The sequence below is a fragment of the Aspergillus welwitschiae genome, assembly GCF_003344945.1.
Source record: "Aspergillus welwitschiae strain CBS 139.54b unplaced genomic scaffold BDQ94scaffold_42, whole genome shotgun sequence".
Lineage (NCBI taxonomy): Eukaryota > Fungi > Ascomycota > Eurotiomycetes > Eurotiales > Aspergillaceae > Aspergillus > Aspergillus welwitschiae.
In genome coordinates, this window is record NW_020798736.1 from 85109 (window position 1) to 103919 (window position 18811).

Below are 18811 nucleotides of genomic sequence, written 5' to 3' on the forward strand. Positions count from 1 at the left end.
GGAATCCATACAATCGATCTGTTGGTCGAACTTGGCGCCAGATGTGATGCAACTACATTGTACTAGACTAATAAGTTAGTCTGGTTTAACGACCGTTGAGCCCGACGACGTCAGCCGGATCGATTCCTCTGCCTCGGCCGCCGATCACGTGTGGCTGTCGCCGTTCCTGTCATCGCCGCAGTCCAGCCAGTTGTCTCAACTCCATGCATCTGCCTATCCTGTCTGCTTTCCATCCAGTTGCATCTCTGTCTGCCCTTCTGATATACCGGTTTTGATTTTCGAGCTGATACTGGTTCATTCTCTAATAGACCGTGTCATTTACTCCGTTGATTGTCCCAATCTCGTTTCCCGGAGCAGCACGGGCGCCGCCAGCCACCACGGAAGATAAGGTGGCTATTCCGTACTACTCTCTCCACTTACTTGGATCCGCAACCCCTATCCACTGATTAATCCGGCTGTGAAACATAACCAGAGTCTCTTCAACCTACGCAAACCCCTCACCTAATATCATAATGTCGAACCCGTTGGACACCGACGCCGGCTCGGAGCTCTTCAGCAGCTACGAGACCGAGCTAAAGCTGGTGCAAGCCGATCTGAATCAGAAGTTGGACCAGATCGCCGAGTCAAGCGGTGAACAACGAAAGTCAGCAATTAGGCAAGCCGAGAGAGCCCTGGATGAAGCCACGGAATTGGTATGTTGGACGCATTTGGCGAGAAGCGCGCCCCGCGTCAATTTTCCACTAACAGGCGGGAATACAGCTAGATCAAATGCGCATGGAGAAGCAGAACATCCCTTCAGCAGCACGATCGAAGATCAACACGCGCGTTCGCAACTACGCTACCGATATCGACGAGGCCAAACGCAAGTTGAGGTCTCTTTCCGATGACCGCAAGGCGCTCTTCGGCGACCGCTACACAGATGATCCGCAGGACGAACATCTGGAACAAAGGCAACAGCTCCTGTCTGGTACGGAGCGGTTGGAGCGGAGTTCCGCCCGGCTCCAGGAGAGTCAGCGCATCGCCCTCGAAACGGAGGATATTGGTCGCAACACCTTGGCCGACTTGAACCAGCAGCGCGAGACGATCATGAATGCGCGGGGTCGGCTGCTCGAGAGCGAAGGATATGTAGACACCAGTATCAAGACACTAAGGGGCATGGCCCGTAGGTACTGTCCCCCTAACACTCAAGGACATTTGCTTCGCTACTTGTCGCAGCTGCTTGACTGCTCAAATGCTTACTGTATTCTAGGATGGCTACGAATCGGTTGATCACAATTGCAATCATCACTGTCTTGATCCTGTTGATTTTTGCCGTTATCTACAGCAAGTTCCATTGAGCGTGGGTTTGGAAGGCGTTATTACCGGTGGCCTCTCTTTCATTTTTTTTTCCCTCTTAACGACACCTATAAGTCTGCAGTCGCAGACACATCACGCAATGTTGTATGATAGCAACCCATCAGCTTTAATCAGGCGCCATGTTACATGTTCTAGTATATCTCACATACAACCGTTCACGATCCGGGCCCTATGATGTCTAGAAAACTTAAGAAGCAGTACAGCCAAGGGTATAATACATGGAAAAGAAACTAAACCAAAACGCTAATTCATAATCCTCATCGCCCCAAAGGCAATATTGACCACGACCCCAACAAAAACCGCCAACCCCTTCCTCCAACTCCACACCCCCTCTTCCCTCCTCAACCACATAGCACACCCAACCGGCCAAAAGAACCCCATCACCGCCCCCCAAAGCATATCATCCATCGCGCCCCTCGACCCAGCCCCAAAACCCCCATCATCATCCGCAAACGAGACCGCTCCATCCCCGCCCCCTCCCCCAGCCGCCATAGCCGCCGTCGACCCCTCATCCATCCACCGGTCCTCCAGCTCCCGCAACTCCGCTCCTGACGGCATCGTATCCGGAGTACGGGATACCGACTGTACCGCTAGAAATTGCGACCGAAGGCCTGCCACCTCCGCGGGTGTAAATCCAGCTGAGAGTAACCGATCGAAACCCCTTGGCGCGGGCGTTGTAGTACTAGCGTCGTCATCATTCTGTACATCTTTCTGTCGTTGTACTCTCGCGCTACCGTCATCATGATGAGTCTCTGATGATGATTGTTGTTCGTCGTGGAGCGTAGATGCGATCGACGCTTCCGTGGCAAGATCGGTCGCTGAGAGAACGATATCGCCGATGGAGCAGTGGATGTAGAGACGGGGGTGGTCGCGGACGGGAGCTTTGCCTTTGCGGTTGGGATCGGAGGCTGGATCTGAGGTGGTGTCGCTGGGTGGGGATGCGGATGGTCGCGGGGAGCGCGTGGGTGTGGGAGGGAGTTTGAGGGATACGGAGAGGGGGGTCTTGTCTTCGAGGCCACGGCCGGCGTGGATGAGGCGGAGACGGTGGGAGGAAAGATGAGGGGGGAGACGTGTGCGGATGAGTTGTTTTAGACCGGCGGAGGTGGTGGTTTCTGGGGAGAAGATGTCGAGGGGGAGGTCGGGAATAGAGGCGGAGAAGCGGATGGTCACGTAAAGGGGGTTGGAGGTGGAGGTCGTGGGTGGGAGGTCAAGGGGTGATGGGGATTTTAAAAAGGAGGATGATGCCATTGTCTATTTGTCGCGTGGGAAAGTATAAGGAAATGAGGTAGTCGTGTGTTCAGAATGAAGCCGGCGATGTCGGTACGTCACGGCTTGCTTGCGATAACCTCCGATAAGGCTGTTGCCTGAGGTCTTTGGGTGTTGTTCACGTGACTTATAGACTTGGGCATAGGGACATGTGATTGGCTGCCGTGAGGGCCCCTGTATCTGTTCATCGAGATTGTCCATCACTCCATGATCGGGATGCGTAGGTACATCGAGATGAAATAGACCAAGCAGATGATAAACTCATGTTCATCGCATGGCACTGCGGCAGCTTTGCGGGACAGTGCTCTCAGACTGCACAAGCATGGTTTGGGGAGAGGCAGTTAAAGAACAGCTACTGGAAGTCATGGCAAATGCGCTAACCAGCTATGATACAATAGCTCGTGCTCTGGACTTGATCATTCTACTATCGAAGTTAATCTAAGCATCAGGGCGCTTCCGTGGTTCTATATGGACTGCGTATTGAGCACCAAGCCTAGTGACTGAATCAGCATGGTGAAAACAGACTTGGAGACAAACATATCCCATCTCGCAATCGAATACCAAGACTAACTGGCACTATATCGGATGAAATACCCGAGGCCCTCTCTTAGAACAAGCCAGTATACAACAAGTAGGAGTTAGACTAGATGGATATTATCCGATCCGATAGGGATTGGCATCCTTCAAACCTAACCGACGGAGAGGGATGGATGATTATCATGGGGGGTCATTCAAACTAGCCTAAACCTCGCCACACGCATAACACATCGGGATATTCTGAGTGACAAAGAACAGATCCAGCTGGGACAGTGATATTGACCGAGTAATGTATTTAGATTTTATTATCACCAGAAATGAGCAATTCGGATAGATACCAAGACGCCATCATCCGCATACAAGTACCGGCCCCATAGTGCCTAACAACTTAAAGCAGGAAGAATCCAAGAGGATGTGAATTGGTTACTCTCAAAAAGTGCTGGTCATACTTGGACGCTGGAGGATACAGATCAGATTACTCCAACGCGGATGTTTGTTTAATGTGGCAGACGCTGCGGTGCTTGTAGTGATTGGCCTTCAGGCGGTCCCTGGCGGGTCGGAACGGGCGCCTATCCCCTACTCATGGGGAACAGCAGAAGTTGATCAAGTAGTTGATCCCCAACACTGACATTTTTAACGCTTGTAGAGCTTGCAGGTCATCCAACCTTAGATAGTCGTCGCAGGTCGTTCAGATATACAGCACCATACACCGATTACTTTCGAGTTTTGGGGTCATTTACATCTCTGCTCATTCTAGTTCATGGTAATCGCGCTCTCGCAAGTCATGCCCAAGAATTGGTGGACCTGTGTGTCATACTTGTATTTCAACCTCATTAGTGCGATGACATTTCAGAGAACAGAATCCGGTGCGGAAGAAGGACGAAGATAAGCAATTATACGCGACTTTCCCAAACGGGTAACTGAATTTAGAGAAAAAGCGACAGCCTCTGTGGGGTCTGATAAGGCCGAACCGGTCTCGTGATCGGGGTCTTCCCCTCATCCTCCTAGCTTATCATTATCCCTCTTCCTATCCAGACGGCAGAAGAGTCAAAATGTCCTGAGATACAGTCATCTAGGCTGACTACTCGCTTGCCTAAGGGTCTGCTCCTTGGTGTCTCGGGTGATCTTCACTATGCAAGCCGAGCCCCGCAAGTTGAAACGAACGGCGAACGCGTAAGGGACCTGCGAAGTTACTTAGAAACCTAACTGATCGATGTTGGCCCCGCTTATCCAGGTGTATTGCCTGTCGTCAGAGCAAAATTAAATGCTCTGGGGTCGAGCCATGCGCCAATTGTCAGAGACGCGCTATTCCTTGTCGGTTTGCGGAGGAAACCCGTAGGGTTCTGATATCGGAACGGTATTTCTCTAAGGATCGGATGGCTATGGATCATACGATGCTCATAATGCGGCAGGTGTCTCCGTGACTTGCAGACACAGGCCAAAGAGCAGCATGAGACAACGAAGAAACGAACTCACGATGTTGCATTTGAGGAAGTCGAAAGTATGTATATGACGCCGGCAAGTGCCGTTGTTTCCTCGCTGTAGACTTACTCTTTTAGATGTTCTCAATTCAGAATCGCGTTCTCCAGGTGCAAACTGGCCCAGTCCATTTGGTCTGCCCTCGATGACGATGAGGAATACCCACGATAACCGATTATCTCGATGGGGTAAGACCTGGCACTCTTTTTCTCCGATATGCTCGTGATTTATGCGCATGTGGCTGACCTTGATTAGTCTGGCTGGCTCCAACATCTACGTGGTCTTTTACCGCTCGTCTCACTTTGATGATGACCCAAAGACTCCATCCGGACGTAGCCTACGATATTCCCTATTTTCTTGATGGGGACATCTATCCCCTACAATGGAAGTCATCTTCTGATGCTACTCCTGACATCAGCGGTCTCCCGTCTATGGACTATGCTCTCTATCTCTTCAACACAGTCAAGTTTCATCTGGGTCAAACATTCCGGCTCCTGGACGAAGGGGCTTTCACGACGCATATGCAGGAATTCTACTACGGGGATGCAGCCAAGAAAGCAGCTGAAAGTCGGCTATGGTTCGTCCAATTCTTGCTAGTGCTGTCTTTTGGGAAAGCCTTCCTTGACCAGTCTAGAAAGAGAGACCCACCAGGCGCGGGGTACTTTGTTCGTGCCATGTCCTTGATGCCAGATTATAGTTCTATCTGGAGAGATACTCTTCTGGCAATCGAGGTCATGGCCCTAGCAGCTCTGTATCTTTACTCGATTGATCGACGAGAGTCAGGACACCTTTTTGTAAGAGATAATGCCGGGCTTCTAGAGATGCGCGAGTCACCAAAGTCTAACAAGAACTAGGCTAGTCAGGCCATCCGCATTGCGCAACTAGAAGGCCTACACACGGAGCTCCCGGAGGAAGAGCTAGGGGCAGCAGCTGTTGATCGCTGCCGTAATCTTTGGTGGACACTGTACATTATGGACCGCCATTTTTCGTCATCACTGGGAATACCGATGATTGTGCATGATAGCGATGTCACGGCACTGATTGATTCACCAACACAATCATGTCAGAGGAACGCCATGCTAAGCCTGAGAGTGAGGTTATCGCGGTTATTGTCCACAATCCTTGGCAGTAGGTTTTGAAATCACCAGTTCGAGAGGACATCGGCTCACGAAGATAGCCGTATACAGGACTGAGAGGCGGCCCATCGAATCATTCATTGAGAAAACCAAAACTATTTTAAATACTATGGCAGATCTAGCTAAGGAGTTGGAAGACTTTATCAATACCAAGTTCGCGGGCCCGGTTAACTCCATGTCAAAGGGGATGCGCCATATCCTCCTATTGTATCACGAGGTAGGTCGGCCTTCTAGCAAACAGAAATCTGAACTAATCTTTACTACTAGTGTGTCATCGTTGCCACACGACCCCTCCTCCTAGCCATTCTACGAGAGCGTCTGGACAAACTCGGCCTCCCTTTAGAATGCTGTCGACGGATCGTCCCTCTCATGGAAACACTGATGTCAACGGGGATCAACTCAGCGACCAAAAGCCTTCAGTTACTTAAAGCTCTAGTAGATGAAGGCCTCCTTGGTGAGCAAGGTTCCAAAAAGAGAAATTACCAGCTACTAACCGCACCGCAGAATCTTTCTTACCCTTCGACCTCGAATTTACCTACGGCGCCGCTATCCACCTCACAATGGCCGGTGCCCTTGTACCTGAATTAGTCGGACAGCGCAGCTCCAACCAACAAGCACATCTGATCCTCGATGAAATCATTAGCAAGGGGAACCGCGTAGCAGAAATTCGCAAAGCCGACCTGACTCGTCTTGAAACCTTGTTCGAGGGACTAAAAGAGCGGTATGCGCACGCGGCGAACCACATCAGTACCGATTTAGTTCCAGAGACAAGTGGTGATGCACATGGGCATAATCATAGATCAAGTGACGAGGCCCAATTACCATGCATTACTGGGGACATCAATGTTGTAGAGGATGAGCTGCCTGAGCTGGGATTAACGTCATACGATATCGCGGCTATCGTGGATCAGATTGATTATACTGCTAGCCCGTCATTCTGGCTAGCTCAGGAAAGGGAGGAGTTGTGATGCGTGGCAATGAGTTGCGTATATAAAGCTCCAAGCGTGAGTGGAGCTTATACCTGCATATAGGGCGCTGTTGATAGCGTTGTGAGGAGTAGCAAAGCATCATGCGCTGCAACTGAATATACAAGCTCCATATAGTTACCATACTACTTTCAATACATACCTACTAAAGAATGATAGCCATGCCTCCGAGCTACACCCGGAGGGATGGTACTACAGGAACAGAAATCAGCGCATCATATGATATCTACAAACCAGTGCAGTAAATCCAGCCACAAAATCTATCCTATATTCACACATGCATGCCCTATCATCGGATAGGCCACCCGATCTCCGTAACGAAGCCGACCCGACCCGAGAGGGGAACTATATCACGGCCCTCCAGATATGGGTCATCAACGCCTAACCAACTTCAGCTGGGATACAGACACTACTACTAGTATCATCATCATCATACCAAACCAAACCATCCATACTACTACGAAGTAGCAACAACCACCACCAAAATGACCCGCCTCCCCCTCCCCATCCCAGCCCCTATCCCCCAGTCCTACATCCCCAGATCCACCCTCCGCACCATCCCCTCCACCACCCCCATTGAATACATCCTCGCCATCCTCTCGCGCGACGGCGGCGTCATCATCTCCGACTTTATCCCCAAAGAAGACCTCACTTCTATCGACACCGAACTCACCCCATGGACAAGTGCCAATAAACCAGCCTCGACCTCAGCAACCAACGGCGCCTTCACCACCATCCCCTCCCAAACAACCCTCATCCCGGGCCTAGTAGGCAAATCCCCCACCATAGCACGGATCTGCACCGACCATCCCACCCTCGAGGCCCTGCGCACGCGCATCCTCGTCGACGAATGGTGCATCAACCGCGAAGAGAGCGTCGAGCCGAACCGCCTCGACCCGCTACTCAGCCTCAGCGTGGCGATGAATATCGGGTACGGGGCGCCTCGACAGCTTCTCCATCGGGACGATAATGTGCATCATGTGCGGCATGAGTATCGTGAGTGGGAGTGGGGGTGGGGTGAAGTAAGTCAGTTTGGGTGTTTGATTGCCGGGTGTGATGTTAGTAGGGAGATGGGGGCAACGATGTTTGTTAAGGGGAGTCATCGGTGGGGGGATGAGAGGTGGGCGGAGGTTGATCATGAGAAGGGGGAGGTGTGTTTTGCTGGTATGTCTATTACCCCCCTTCACTTTATCATCCTTCTCTTGTAGAGCTGTTATTGATTGGTCTTTGGTTCGATTTTGGCTAATTCTGATGTTGGTGGGTATGGCCAGAGATGAAAGCCGGCTCAGCACTGATATTCCTTGCCTCGGCGTACCATGGGGGAGGACATAACTCGCTCCCTGGGACGGTGAGGAATATGTACGGGTTGTTCTTCTGTAGGGGGCATTTGCGGACGGAGGAGAATCAGTTCTTGGCTATTCCGAGGAGTGTGGTGACCAAGATGAGTCCCAAGATGTTGGCGTTGTTGGGGTATAAGAAGCCGACGACGGCCTTGGGGATTGTGGATAATATTAGTCCCGATGAGGATATTGAGGGGGTTTGGGAGAGGGTGGTGCAGTGATGGTCTTTTTTGGAGGGGGTGGGTTTTGACTAGAATATAACAAGGATTGATCAATCAATGCGTTGTGTTGTGGTGTTGCTGTTTGGAGACAGATCAAGGTGTAGATGCATATCTACTAGGAAATGGAGATGGGTCAGCGTAAATAGTGCAGTTCAAGGGGGGTGTGAGGAATAGTATGGTCATAACGGAAGCTGGCAACAAATGTAGTACTGGTAGATGTTGACCATAATGCATTGACGCCGTCTGACATGATAAACATATGATATTCTGGGCATGGGTGGTACTGCCAGATGAGCACTGTTCATATACTATCGGATGAGGTGCAGAGAAAAGCCGGGGTATTGCAGGGATCGGACAAGCCATCCGACATCTAATTTAGAGCTCGGCTCTAATTAAAGTCCCGAGGGAGCCGAAACGCTATTGCTGCATGTAAGCTCCATAGTCCTAGCGCTTGATGACAGGTTTATTAGTATCCTACGAGGTTCATTGTGGGGATTATATGGTCATTAAGTTTGTCGTTGTATTTTATGATCATCCTACATACTGCTCATGCAAGCCCGGGGTGGTTTCACGTTGTATGAAACTGCTCCAAGAGCTGGAAACATCGGGATCAGCAAAGATGATGTTAGGTGATAGATATTGAATCACGGCTTGTGTCGCCAATCTTCAACATATGCTGTCTGCTTGGATGCTTCTGCTTCAGTGCATCAAATCATATGACAAAGTAAATATATTGCACAGTAGTGGGCTCTTTGCCCGGGAATCAATGATGTATGTCCAGCATTCAAGCAACAAAAGAAGGAATTATCCGAACCCGCCAAACCCGCCACCAGTAAACGCCGGCCAATGCACAAACGCGAGAAAACCCATGAATCCGCATAATTATGAACTCGAAATATAAAAAGGTCACAATTTCAGTTTCATAAATCAGACCATGAAGGATTCACCGCATCCACATTGTTCCTCTGCACAAGTATTACGTTAGCGACTGTTTCTGGGGTTTCCCGCGGACAAAGGGAAGCTTACTAATATTCGGGTTGCGGAAAACGAATCTCCTGCTCAGCTTGTCCTCCTGCCAGTCCATTTCGCTACCGATGATACTGAACAATGCCTTGCTGTCGATGAGAACTTTGACACCGTCCTGCTCCACCACTTCGTCGAAAGTGCCCGGCTTCTCCACATACTCCAGGTGGTACGCGAGACCGGAGCAGCCACGGTTCTTCACACCGACTCGAATCAGCTTGGGGTTCGGCTGTGAGAGGAGTTTGCGAAGCTGCTCAATTGCCACGGGAGTCAGCTTCATCGCGGCCTTCCTGGCACGCAGCTTGCGCCGAGGCTTCTCAGTGGGCTTGGCGGCGGTCTTCTCGGCGGGAGCAGGAGCAGGCACGGGCTTGGACTTCTGGGCCTCGCTTTCCCGGAGGCTTAGGTCGGACAGGCCTTGCTGGCCGGGCATCTGGGGCTGAGAAATTTCACGGAAAGAAGGGAAGTCGGCAGCGATGGAAGTGTCAGGGTTGCCCGTGTTCCGGGGCGGCGGGAAGGAGGTGGGCAGCGAGTGAGGACGGTAGGCAGTGGCAGTTTGCAATTCACGCTTCGAAGACCGGTGAGCATTGCCGTATGAGGAGAATAGACGGCAAGTCTGCGTCGAGCGTCTGGAGGAGGACTGTCTGAGCCAGGTGAGGATCGTGGCGGATGATGTCACCGGCGAGGGCATGGTAGCTTTGCAAAGCGACATGTTGGGAGAATGTGATGTGTTTGATGAAGAGGATGCTCTATACTGCAGTAGGAGTAACGAGGAGCTGAAAGGTCATGGATCTAATGGTTGTGTCGTCGCTGAACGAAAAGGAATATGATGGAAAAGTGGAAGATTGATGGAGAGTCGGAAGTTGAGTCTGTTTGGGAGGCGGAAAGACTGCCGGCGGTCGGTTAAAAGGTGCCAGGGCCAGGACCCGGCGGGCCAATCAGCGTTGAGGTGTTTCTACACAGCGACGGTGGCGCCACTGCTGTGGCCTCGAATGAACGCCTGATCGAGGCCGGGGTTGTTGGGGAACTGTCCGTTGCAATCTAGATGGCCCCTCTGTGACCCAGTGATCATGCAGCAGTCCCGTTTCCTTTCATTTCTTTGACTTTGTTCAATGCTGAGCTGGCCCTGCGATTGCTACTCCGCTTCTGTGATTGGCCGGACGTGCTCTTCACCGTCTTACTAACACGGCTGCCTGAGTAACCAGTCACCACAAAGAGTAACTAACTACCTTGGGCGTAAGCCATGACTAATGGGTTTCTGCTTTGTTCGACGGATTAGTTAGGGGACAAGAACAATAATGAAGGACCCGGGGAGCTGCAGGGGAGAGTCGCTGATCCTTGTCTATGTGTGACTATGGGAAAGTGATTAAGCGCATGATCTACTCTTACTCTTTGTATGGGCGCATTCTATATACTCGTTGACAGTCTATCGATACCAGGTCATGCATCAATTTATTGCCACTGATAATTGATTTAACTAGTTTCACATGCCCCTGATTATGTCATCCTATGGTCGGCACGAGCAGAGGCACGTGTTGTCATTCCTGGAAGGAAACACTGCAACTACAAGAAAGTTAAGGGGCAGAATGTTGGAATATCTCAAATAATGCTAGAAGAGAGCAGGAGGTCCCGACCCTCCCCTGCTTTCAAGCAATCCAAAGCGAAACCGTGGCGCCTTCATACATGGACCGTGGCTGGTGGGGGAGCAGGGGTGTTGCGTGGCTGGTGTGGGCTGGCCCGAATAGGCAGAAAAAGAGAAATGGAAGTGGTGCTCGAATAAGCTGGCGACTACGTTTCATGTCCACTTCATGTCCCTCCCTCATCGGATAGTTATCGAATCTCATATTGGCTCTTTGACTTCCCATCTGTGATGCTGGCAGCGGTCCCATGTTCTATGCTGACCGCCACTTATCTCACCTAACGCAATGGAATCCCCCTTAACCCAACAAAGTAGACCCGAAACCTTCAAGCCTAAGATCGTGCAACTATACGAGAATCTATTCCAAGTATGTCTCTGAGTCCCCGCTGCGTCTACACAGTGCACTCCATCTGACACAGTTTCTTAGACCACCGACTATGCAGAGCCATCGGAGGGATTTTGGCGAGAGTTTTTCTTGTTGCCTCCGGATCGTACTCGGCTCACTGCGGTCTTGAACCAGCTTAGTCCTGACGAGACCCTCAATTTACAGGTGCGTCATCAGTACACTTGGTCTATCATCAAAGTAGTCTTTGCTAACTCCGTATCAGATTCAAACACAGCAACTTTTTGCTCGCGCAATTCGCGAAGCTGCCTCCGCTTCCAGTCCGGTGGATTCCTATGCTCTAGAGGTATGTGCACTGGCCCGACAACCGTCATTCACTTTCTGACTATGATCTAGACCTTGACGATCTTCTTAGCATGTGTCCTGAAGAAAAAGTACACCAACCCCAGCTCGGATGTCATCACTGTTCTTGCGGGTCTCGATCATGTGGACCATGTGATTTCGAACTTTGTCACTGTCCTGGATGGCATCATCCGCAATGGCAGCAGCTGTATGTTTGCTCTAATAAACAGCATCACCCAAACATGTATTAACCAATGCCAGTTGATATCCGGCTCAAGGCCATAAAAGCCGCCATCGCCATGACTAGCGGGGCATACAAGACCAGTCTGGTCTCTTACTTTACACACCGGGACCTGTTTCCATCTCTCATGAAGGTTTGTCTCTTCACAAGTTTTCCATATCCAAGCTAAATCCAAGCTAACCTTTTAAACAAGTTCGTCCAAGAAACAGAGACCCCAATGCAAATGTTCGAGCCATTCGTGCTTCTGGGTTTGCTGGCAAACTACAACAAGTTCGAATTCCAAAACCCCTACCAGCTGCGACTCGATGACTTTGTCAACGAGGCCAGTATCCAGAAGATTGCCAAGGGGGTCGGTCTCTCCTGTGGCGCTCTGCGAAACGGCTATGTTGCAGTGCAAGACGACTCTCCGGAGGGCTGGTCTCTCATTAGTACCTTGATGTATTTCGGATTGGGTGTACTTGCCCCGGGCAAAAAAGACAAAGCCGGCACACCAACGGCGGAAGAGGCCAAAGATCTGTTCGCAGCACTGTAAGTCTGTCCTAGCTTTCACAGCTGCCAAATCCCCCCTAACAGTATCAGACCGGCCCAACAAGCAGCCATCCTCCTCGCCACCTACGACTTCATCAACGCCAACAAGCTCTTCGGCTACCATCTCATCAGTGCGGCTACAGAAAAGGACAACGAGGAGACGCCATTCGCCTCCTTCCTCTCCCTAACCTCATACCTCCTACAGCATGCCTACCGGTCCCCAAGAGTCGCCCACTACGCCGAGCTGAACCTTCTCACCCTGCGCATCCTCTCGGAAGACAGCACGCTATGCAAGCAACTCTGCAGCGAAGAAAGCAAGCGCAGAGTGCGCCTCTGCCGTCAAAGGCAACCATACCTACCCCTCGTCAACGGAGATCGAGTCTTAGTAACTGCCATCTTTGACATCCTCATCGACACCCTAACCCACAACCTCCGACGCCGACTCGACGTCAACCTTTACAGGTAGCCCTCTCCCTTCTGCCCCTCTTGAACCAGAAAAGAAAACTAACCGATAAAAGCCACTGCATATCCATCTTCCTCCGCCTCCTGACCTACCTCTCCATGAACAAAATCCGACTCACCTACCACTGGTCCGAACTCTGGCGTACCCTTCTCTCCCTCACGCGCTTCCTAACCACCTACGCCCCGGACCTAACCAGCAACCCACACATTACAACCCTTACCACCACCCTCATCAACCTAATTGCCTTCTGCGTCTCCTCCGGCGACACCTTCCTCCCGGACCCCCTCTCCTACGATGACCTTTTCTACAAGCTCGTCGAAACCGGCCCCATCATCACGCGTTTCCGCGACGTCTACAACTTCAAGACATCCGCATCTGCAGGTGCTGGTGCAGATAGTAACAAAGAAGTCCACGTAGCTGCCATCGACACGCTGATTTCCGTCTCTACGCACTTCTATACGTTGTTGTTCGTGGATCCGGATCAGAATGCCGAGGCGGCGGGGAAGAGTGGCGAGGCGGCGCCTGTGCCGGCGAACTTGAAGAAGAATTTGAGTCCCAGGGAGGTGCACCGGATTATCAAGCAAGGGTATGAGACGTTGAGTATTCAGCCGCCGGAGGGGTTGGGGGCGTGGACGAGGTATCGTGAGGCGGATTGGAAGACGGAGTTGAAGAGGGCGGCGAGGTGTGCGGTTGATGATGCGAGGGGTTTGGTTGTCTAGGTTGCTTGTTGTTAAGTTGCTGCTGTTGTTTCTTTTTGTTTGCGATCGTTTGGCCGTGTTTTGTGTCAGCTCTTTGGGGTAGCGGATTAGATACTAGGTGATGGTAAAATCCAGTTTTTGTTACTTGGTTCTCAGCTTTGTTATACCTCTGATGGCCCGTTTGATCAGTGCTTCCTGCGTTGAATCTTGGAAAAGTGATTGAAATTTCAGTTCCGCTAGCTGAGTGAGTCCAATTCTATCCTAATGGTACAGGAAAAGTATCATCGCCGTAACATACATAAAAGCAGCCTCAGTCTTTGCTAACCATTTGTCGCAGCCCAAGTCAGTCGAACGCAATCGAATTAAGATAGGAAAATAGATATGCTTGGAATAAAGGGGAAAGAAAAAGCACACATAAGAAAAATCAATGGTAAACGCCTAGACTAAACGCGATGTCGCGGTCCCAGGAGTCGGGTTTGGAACGCCGCGCGACTTTTCAATGTATTCATTGCTCGCAGTCATGTATCTCGTAGCGAAGTATCTGCTAGAGTTTTTGCTCAGCCAGATGGTGAACTTGGACAGTTCTTCCCGGAGTCTATTCGTCGACTGGAGGTCCATATTTGTCTGTGCAATCAGCTCGGGCATGGTTGCTATGAAGTATCCGTTAGCGATGTGTGTAGTAGTTTGAAACAAAGAAACCTACCGAAAAGACGAGTCAGATGCTCTGCACCGTAGATGTCAAGTGGTCCCTTGTCGGCGTAGTCACCCGAACCTGCCTCCCACTTTTTGCGGAGAGCCCGGTACTGTTCGCGTTCAAACCGGTATAAGAGGACCTTGTCAAGTGCTTTGTCGAAGTATTCGCGTACACCCATAACGACTTCTTCAAGGACATCTGTATCAGCTGAGCTTGTGCGTTTGGGCTTCTCCTCATTGACGTAGTCGTCCAGAATCTGATTGACCGGGGACTTGGCAGGCAAGGCCACGACTTGCTGGTTCTTAGTGACGTTTTCCCAATCGTCCACTAGGAGAGACTTCAAATTGTCTGGCATTACGATCCTGACTGAAGGCCGCACATAAAAGCTCTCCTCCTGTGATGACACGGTTAGTATGTGTGATCAACAGTCCTGCCCCTTGTGCGCACCGTCACTGGCGCTGTGACAGGCTACAGGGAATATTGAAAGCAAAAATGCAGCAGACTTACCTTTTCGATATCGTTGTCACGGGCCCTCTTGGTTCCGCGGCCAGGCACTGAGGTTTGCCTTTCCTCGCTGCCTCGGGCGGAACTGCGGTCGGAGCCTCCCCTCTTCTTGACAGAGGCTTTGGTGCTCTTCTGACGGAATGCAGCCTCTGCCTCACGACGAAGAGTGGTGGCTAATTCTCTATTCTCCTCCGTAAATTTACGAAGGCGGTCTTGGGGAACCCAGTCATCCCAGCTTAAAAGACAAAGCAAGCGTCAGCAAATGTGGCTCAGACAAGGACACCTCTCCGTTCCGGTGTGATGGTGGCTTCACCGGCAGAAGGAGAGGATGCGCGAACCACATCCTTCTGCCAGTTAAAGTAGAATTACAATCCCATCCCAAGTCATAAGGTAGAGAATTGTGGTGGGATGAGGGGAGGGTTGCACTAGGTTAGACGTACGTGTTCTTCCAGCCCTTGTAGTGGACTAAGTACTCGTAGGGACTCTTACGGTCCTCTGGGTCCGTATGCCTCAGGTCAAGGATCTTGGCCTCGTACAGAATCTCATGGTGGAAACAGAGAACCCTTTCATCCTTTTGGTAGGTCATTTGGCTTGTTGGAGCCATTTTGAGATGAAGTGGTGCGTAGACAGATCAAGGGGTGTCTGCTGTCACTGAGGGGTAGGATGCTGTTAAAGCAAATCAAATCACCAGTCACAGGTTTCACCAGTCTGGGGGCGAGAAGAATCAAGCAAAGACACAGAGTAGCCTGGTGAGACAGGTATTTAAAGTCCCGTCAAGTCAAATTTGCCTCTGCGAAGCACGTGCACTGAGGTGATCAGGAACTGAAGCAGGCGAATAAAATAGCAAATATGCGCACACAAGCAGACAAGTGATGTGGCAGATGTAAGCCTTCACTAGGCCTTGCAGATAGCCAGCTTATAATGATTCTGGCTGGTTTGAAAGATATTTGATTGGCTCCAATCAGTGTCAGAAACTCCAATATAGGACAGGAGCCGGCAGTCTCACAGTGAATGGCTGATTATTCCCTGATTTGTTTCGGGAATATGGCCTGAACAAGACAGAACACTCCAATCCAATGCCAAATAGAAGGGAGAACGGGGTTGCAGAAGTGGTGAGGGTTCAAAGCATGTCGCGGTTGGGACAAGAAGAGGAAGCGGAACAACTGGATGAGGAACGCGTCCAAAAGGGCAAGTCACGAACTTTCCCGGCTAGTTTTAATTGCTTTGCCCGCCGCCATCTCATCCTCCTGTTTCTCTCTTCTATCAACACCAGCAACTCATCATCAATTAATCTCGCTTACACCCCGGCTACGGTCGTTCACTTCAGTAAGCTGAGGGCTGTTATTTCATCATTATTCAAATCCAGCCACCGTGGTGTTCTGGTAACTTGATCGGCGCAAAAGACGCGATACACTCCGATTGAGAGTAACACAGCAGCGACAAGGCAATATCGCCTCAAAAGGTGTACTGAAGAAAGCCTTCAAAGGGCATTCCAGCTACATTGAGTGTTAGCCTTATTTTGCTCGTTTGTTGACTTCGCCACTTTACTATTCAATCACTATGGCGCCTACGGAATCTTCAATTCTGGGCAATTTTCTGCTCTCACCGGCTCCTTTGCCGACAATCATGTCGTTACAGCAGTTTACGGAGCTCTTTCCAAAGCGTTTGCGGTCTCACCCGCACATTAGAGCGCTCTACCGCGAACTGCAAGAGCTCCGGGAAAATGACATGGACCTTGTCAACGGTAACATTGACAAGGAGGTTCGCCACGGGGAAACCCAAAAGGCAGAGCTCCGGAAGTCCGTCGCCAAGACAGGTGTTGACGGACTCAGCTCTAGCGATCAGCGTGAGATGGATATGGATGTCCAGTTGTTCGGACAAACATCGTCTTCCGACTATCATTCACCTTCCAGTCTCCTGGATGCCATGGAGCAGGCCATATCAGACATTGACCGCCAGGTTTCTGAGACTGATGAGGAAGCAACAGCGATATTGGCTATGCTCAACAACACGGTCGGAGAAATGAGCGACTTGCGCTACGGCAAAATGCAGGGCCCCGCCGGCACAAGCGGCGAAGAAATGGTGAATGAAGCCATCCGAGGCTTGGGTCATCTGGAAAATGCGTGCTACCGTAAAAGCTGAGCTCTATATGGCAGACGCATTACGTTTATCGAGGTTTATTTTCTCACCCCTCCACCTGCCTACTTGTCAGGCACGAATAACATAACCTGCCTGCCTGCTCGAGTTGCATTGACCAGATGCCGCAAACCAACACTACAGCGCGGGTCTATACATTGTGTGAGACCAATGTACTCTCGGCAGGGCCTCAGCATCCTTGCGAACTAGACCCCCTAGGGTATTGGCAACCATTGACCGTTCATTTGGAGCCTGACCAACCGAAACCACATGTTTGTGGGGGTGAAGATCTGGACAGGACAACACTTAGCTTCGAAGGGCAGAACAAGCCAACCCAGGATGGCTTCCCTCATTACAGTATTTGAACAGGACGAAAGTTCTATTGGTGATTATGAAAGACTACGGTATTACGCTGCTGCCCATTGACTTGGATGAAAATCGAAGACTCTGATGCAGGACGATACCCAATTTAGATATCAAATTGACGATCTGTCACTTCTGTTTCCCAGCTTCAGAGGACATAACATCTGTAGAATGTAGCTTGAAGACTACCTTGGCGTCTTTCAGATTGACTCTATAAGCCATTTGCAACTTCGAGAGCCGCCTTTGTGACACTACATCCCAAAAAGGAAATACCGATAAGATACGGGATTGGCGTGACGCGCTAATCTTAATCTCTCTTTTCGCGACCTCCAATTCCAAGACCAATTGCCACGCCCTCGATTTCCTACTTCATACACTTTCCTTACATCAAAAGCACGAGCCCTGATAACACTCTATTTAAGAGTGCATTCTTGACGACCAATATTTCAAAATGCCATCAATACCCCTCTACCCTCGCGCGTCTAATCCCTCCGCAGGCGTCAACAATCCCCTCCCTCAGCTTCTGCAAACACCCTCCGGTCTCGCGCTTCTTGAGCTCCAAGGCACCATCAACCTTCCACCGCAAGACAACGTTGAAAACAATGAGTCGTCAAGGTCATCACCCGATGGCCCCAGCAATCCCAATGCTGCCCCCGTATTCGAAACCCCAATCGGCAAACTCATGTTCCCCGACTATTCTCCGCAGGTCACGGCACCAGACGACACAAAATGGATGAAGAGGGTCTATCTATATGTTGGACGGTATCAGCGAATGACAGGGGAGGTCAAAAAGCTACCACAGCCACTTGCAGTGGTGCAGCGGAGGCAGAAGGAACCGGGTGCGACGGCTGACGACAAAGAAGAGTTGGAGATTGTCGAGATCGTGAAGTACAAGATCTACTTTAAGAGTAGGCCGGAGCCTGTCAATGATATCTGAAGGAAGGTTCTACGGAGCGGAGCCAGATGAATTGGCAGTTTGGAGGTCTCGCATTGCGCAGGCTGGCTATGGACGCTTTGAACACAGCGTATGGAGACAGATCATTCTCGTCAGTTGGAACTCGGGATTCTGTTCTAATTCGATCATGGATATAATCCATGATTCTGTCGAGCGTTTAGCGCCGAACTGACAATTCCGAGTCATATACTTATCGATCGCTGGACTTTATGCCCAGTTGTTTTGGTGGCGGAAATCGAGTCGGTCTCGCATACAAGTCGATGAGGGTGTCGAGCAGAACATTCCGGCTACCGCTGATTTCCGTCATCATCCATATATCTCTATTTGCGTTGATGGAATCTGATCTCCAATCGGATGCGCGGTTCTCCTGAGGAAAGGGTTTGCATGAATCCTCGCACGCCTGTTCTTGACGTGTTCAGCTATATCACTCGATGTGCTGGGAATGTCTGGCAGAAGGCCAGCTAATGCCTCTGGCATCCTCGGGGTATGATACATTCGCCTACCGGGTCTTGATACTGGTTCTGAGGCAGTGTCTTTTGCGGTCTCTTTCTGTCCATTCTGCAG

At 50.7% G+C, this 18811-nt stretch overlaps 8 protein-coding genes across 8 annotated transcripts; 5 read left to right on the plus strand and 3 right to left on the minus strand.

Annotated features, from left to right (window-relative positions):
* The first annotated feature begins 215 nt into the window (after positions 1 to 215).
* Positions 216 to 1663, plus strand: BDQ94DRAFT_151492 (v-SNARE protein VTI1). Its single transcript, XM_026767763.1, has 3 exons — positions 216 to 692; positions 760 to 1166; positions 1250 to 1663. Exons 1-3 carry the CDS (start codon positions 513 to 515, stop codon positions 1335 to 1337), a joined length of 675 nt encoding a protein of 224 aa, XP_026621775.1. The 5' UTR covers positions 216 to 512; the 3' UTR covers positions 1338 to 1663.
* On the minus strand, positions 1600 to 2604 carry BDQ94DRAFT_174429 (DSC3 family protein; the record flags this gene model as incomplete). The annotated part of the gene is made up of 1 exon (XM_026772346.1): positions 1600 to 2604. The coding sequence occupies one exon, from the start codon at positions 2602 to 2604 to the stop codon at positions 1600 to 1602; it is 1005 nt and encodes a 334-aa protein (XP_026621776.1).
* A 1596-nt stretch (positions 2605 to 4200) lies between these two features.
* On the plus strand, positions 4201 to 6938 carry BDQ94DRAFT_94487 (uncharacterized protein). The gene is made up of 9 exons (XM_026776899.1): positions 4201 to 4332; positions 4394 to 4516; positions 4572 to 4660; positions 4719 to 4826; positions 4894 to 5432; positions 5493 to 5766; positions 5816 to 5991; positions 6042 to 6228; positions 6279 to 6938. The coding sequence occupies exons 1-9, from the start codon at positions 4292 to 4294 to the stop codon at positions 6740 to 6742; spliced, it is 2001 nt and encodes a 666-aa protein (XP_026621777.1). The 5' UTR covers positions 4201 to 4291; the 3' UTR covers positions 6743 to 6938.
* Positions 6939 to 7245: 307 nt separating this feature from the next.
* Positions 7246 to 8321, plus strand: BDQ94DRAFT_183228 (phytanoyl-CoA dioxygenase family protein; the record flags this gene model as incomplete). Its single annotated transcript, XM_026774358.1, has 2 exons — positions 7246 to 7924; positions 8032 to 8321. 2 exons carry the CDS (start codon positions 7246 to 7248, stop codon positions 8319 to 8321), a joined length of 969 nt encoding a protein of 322 aa, XP_026621778.1.
* Positions 8322 to 8821: 500 nt separating this feature from the next.
* On the minus strand, positions 8822 to 10207 carry isa1 (Fe-binding Fe/S cluster assembly protein ISA1). Its single transcript, XM_026767764.1, has 2 exons — positions 9348 to 10207; positions 8822 to 9286 (listed from the first exon to the last, which is right to left on the minus strand). Exons 1-2 carry the CDS (start codon positions 10051 to 10053, stop codon positions 9249 to 9251), a joined length of 744 nt encoding a protein of 247 aa, XP_026621779.1. The 5' UTR covers positions 10054 to 10207; the 3' UTR covers positions 8822 to 9248.
* Positions 10208 to 11153: 946 nt separating this feature from the next.
* BDQ94DRAFT_151499 (ARMH3 family protein) lies at positions 11154 to 13814 on the plus strand. The gene is made up of 8 exons (XM_026767765.1): positions 11154 to 11347; positions 11408 to 11530; positions 11589 to 11669; positions 11720 to 11873; positions 11927 to 12039; positions 12100 to 12434; positions 12486 to 12896; positions 12953 to 13814. Exons 1-8 carry the CDS (start codon positions 11267 to 11269, stop codon positions 13614 to 13616), a joined length of 1962 nt encoding a protein of 653 aa, XP_026621780.1. The 5' UTR covers positions 11154 to 11266; the 3' UTR covers positions 13617 to 13814.
* On the minus strand, positions 13786 to 15542 carry BDQ94DRAFT_94523 (MRG family protein). Its single transcript, XM_026776900.1, has 4 exons — positions 15234 to 15542; positions 14797 to 15028; positions 14299 to 14683; positions 13786 to 14245 (listed from the first exon to the last, which is right to left on the minus strand). The coding sequence occupies exons 1-4, from the start codon at positions 15395 to 15397 to the stop codon at positions 14034 to 14036; spliced, it is 993 nt and encodes a 330-aa protein (XP_026621781.1). The 5' UTR covers positions 15398 to 15542; the 3' UTR covers positions 13786 to 14033.
* An 811-nt stretch (positions 15543 to 16353) lies between these two features.
* Positions 16354 to 18229, plus strand: BDQ94DRAFT_162550 (Ctf8-domain-containing protein; the record flags this gene model as incomplete). Its single annotated transcript, XM_026769573.1, has 2 exons — positions 16354 to 16924; positions 17715 to 18229. The coding sequence occupies 2 exons, from the start codon at positions 16354 to 16356 to the stop codon at positions 18227 to 18229; spliced, it is 1086 nt and encodes a 361-aa protein (XP_026621782.1).
* Between the last annotated feature and the right edge of the window lie 582 nt (positions 18230 to 18811).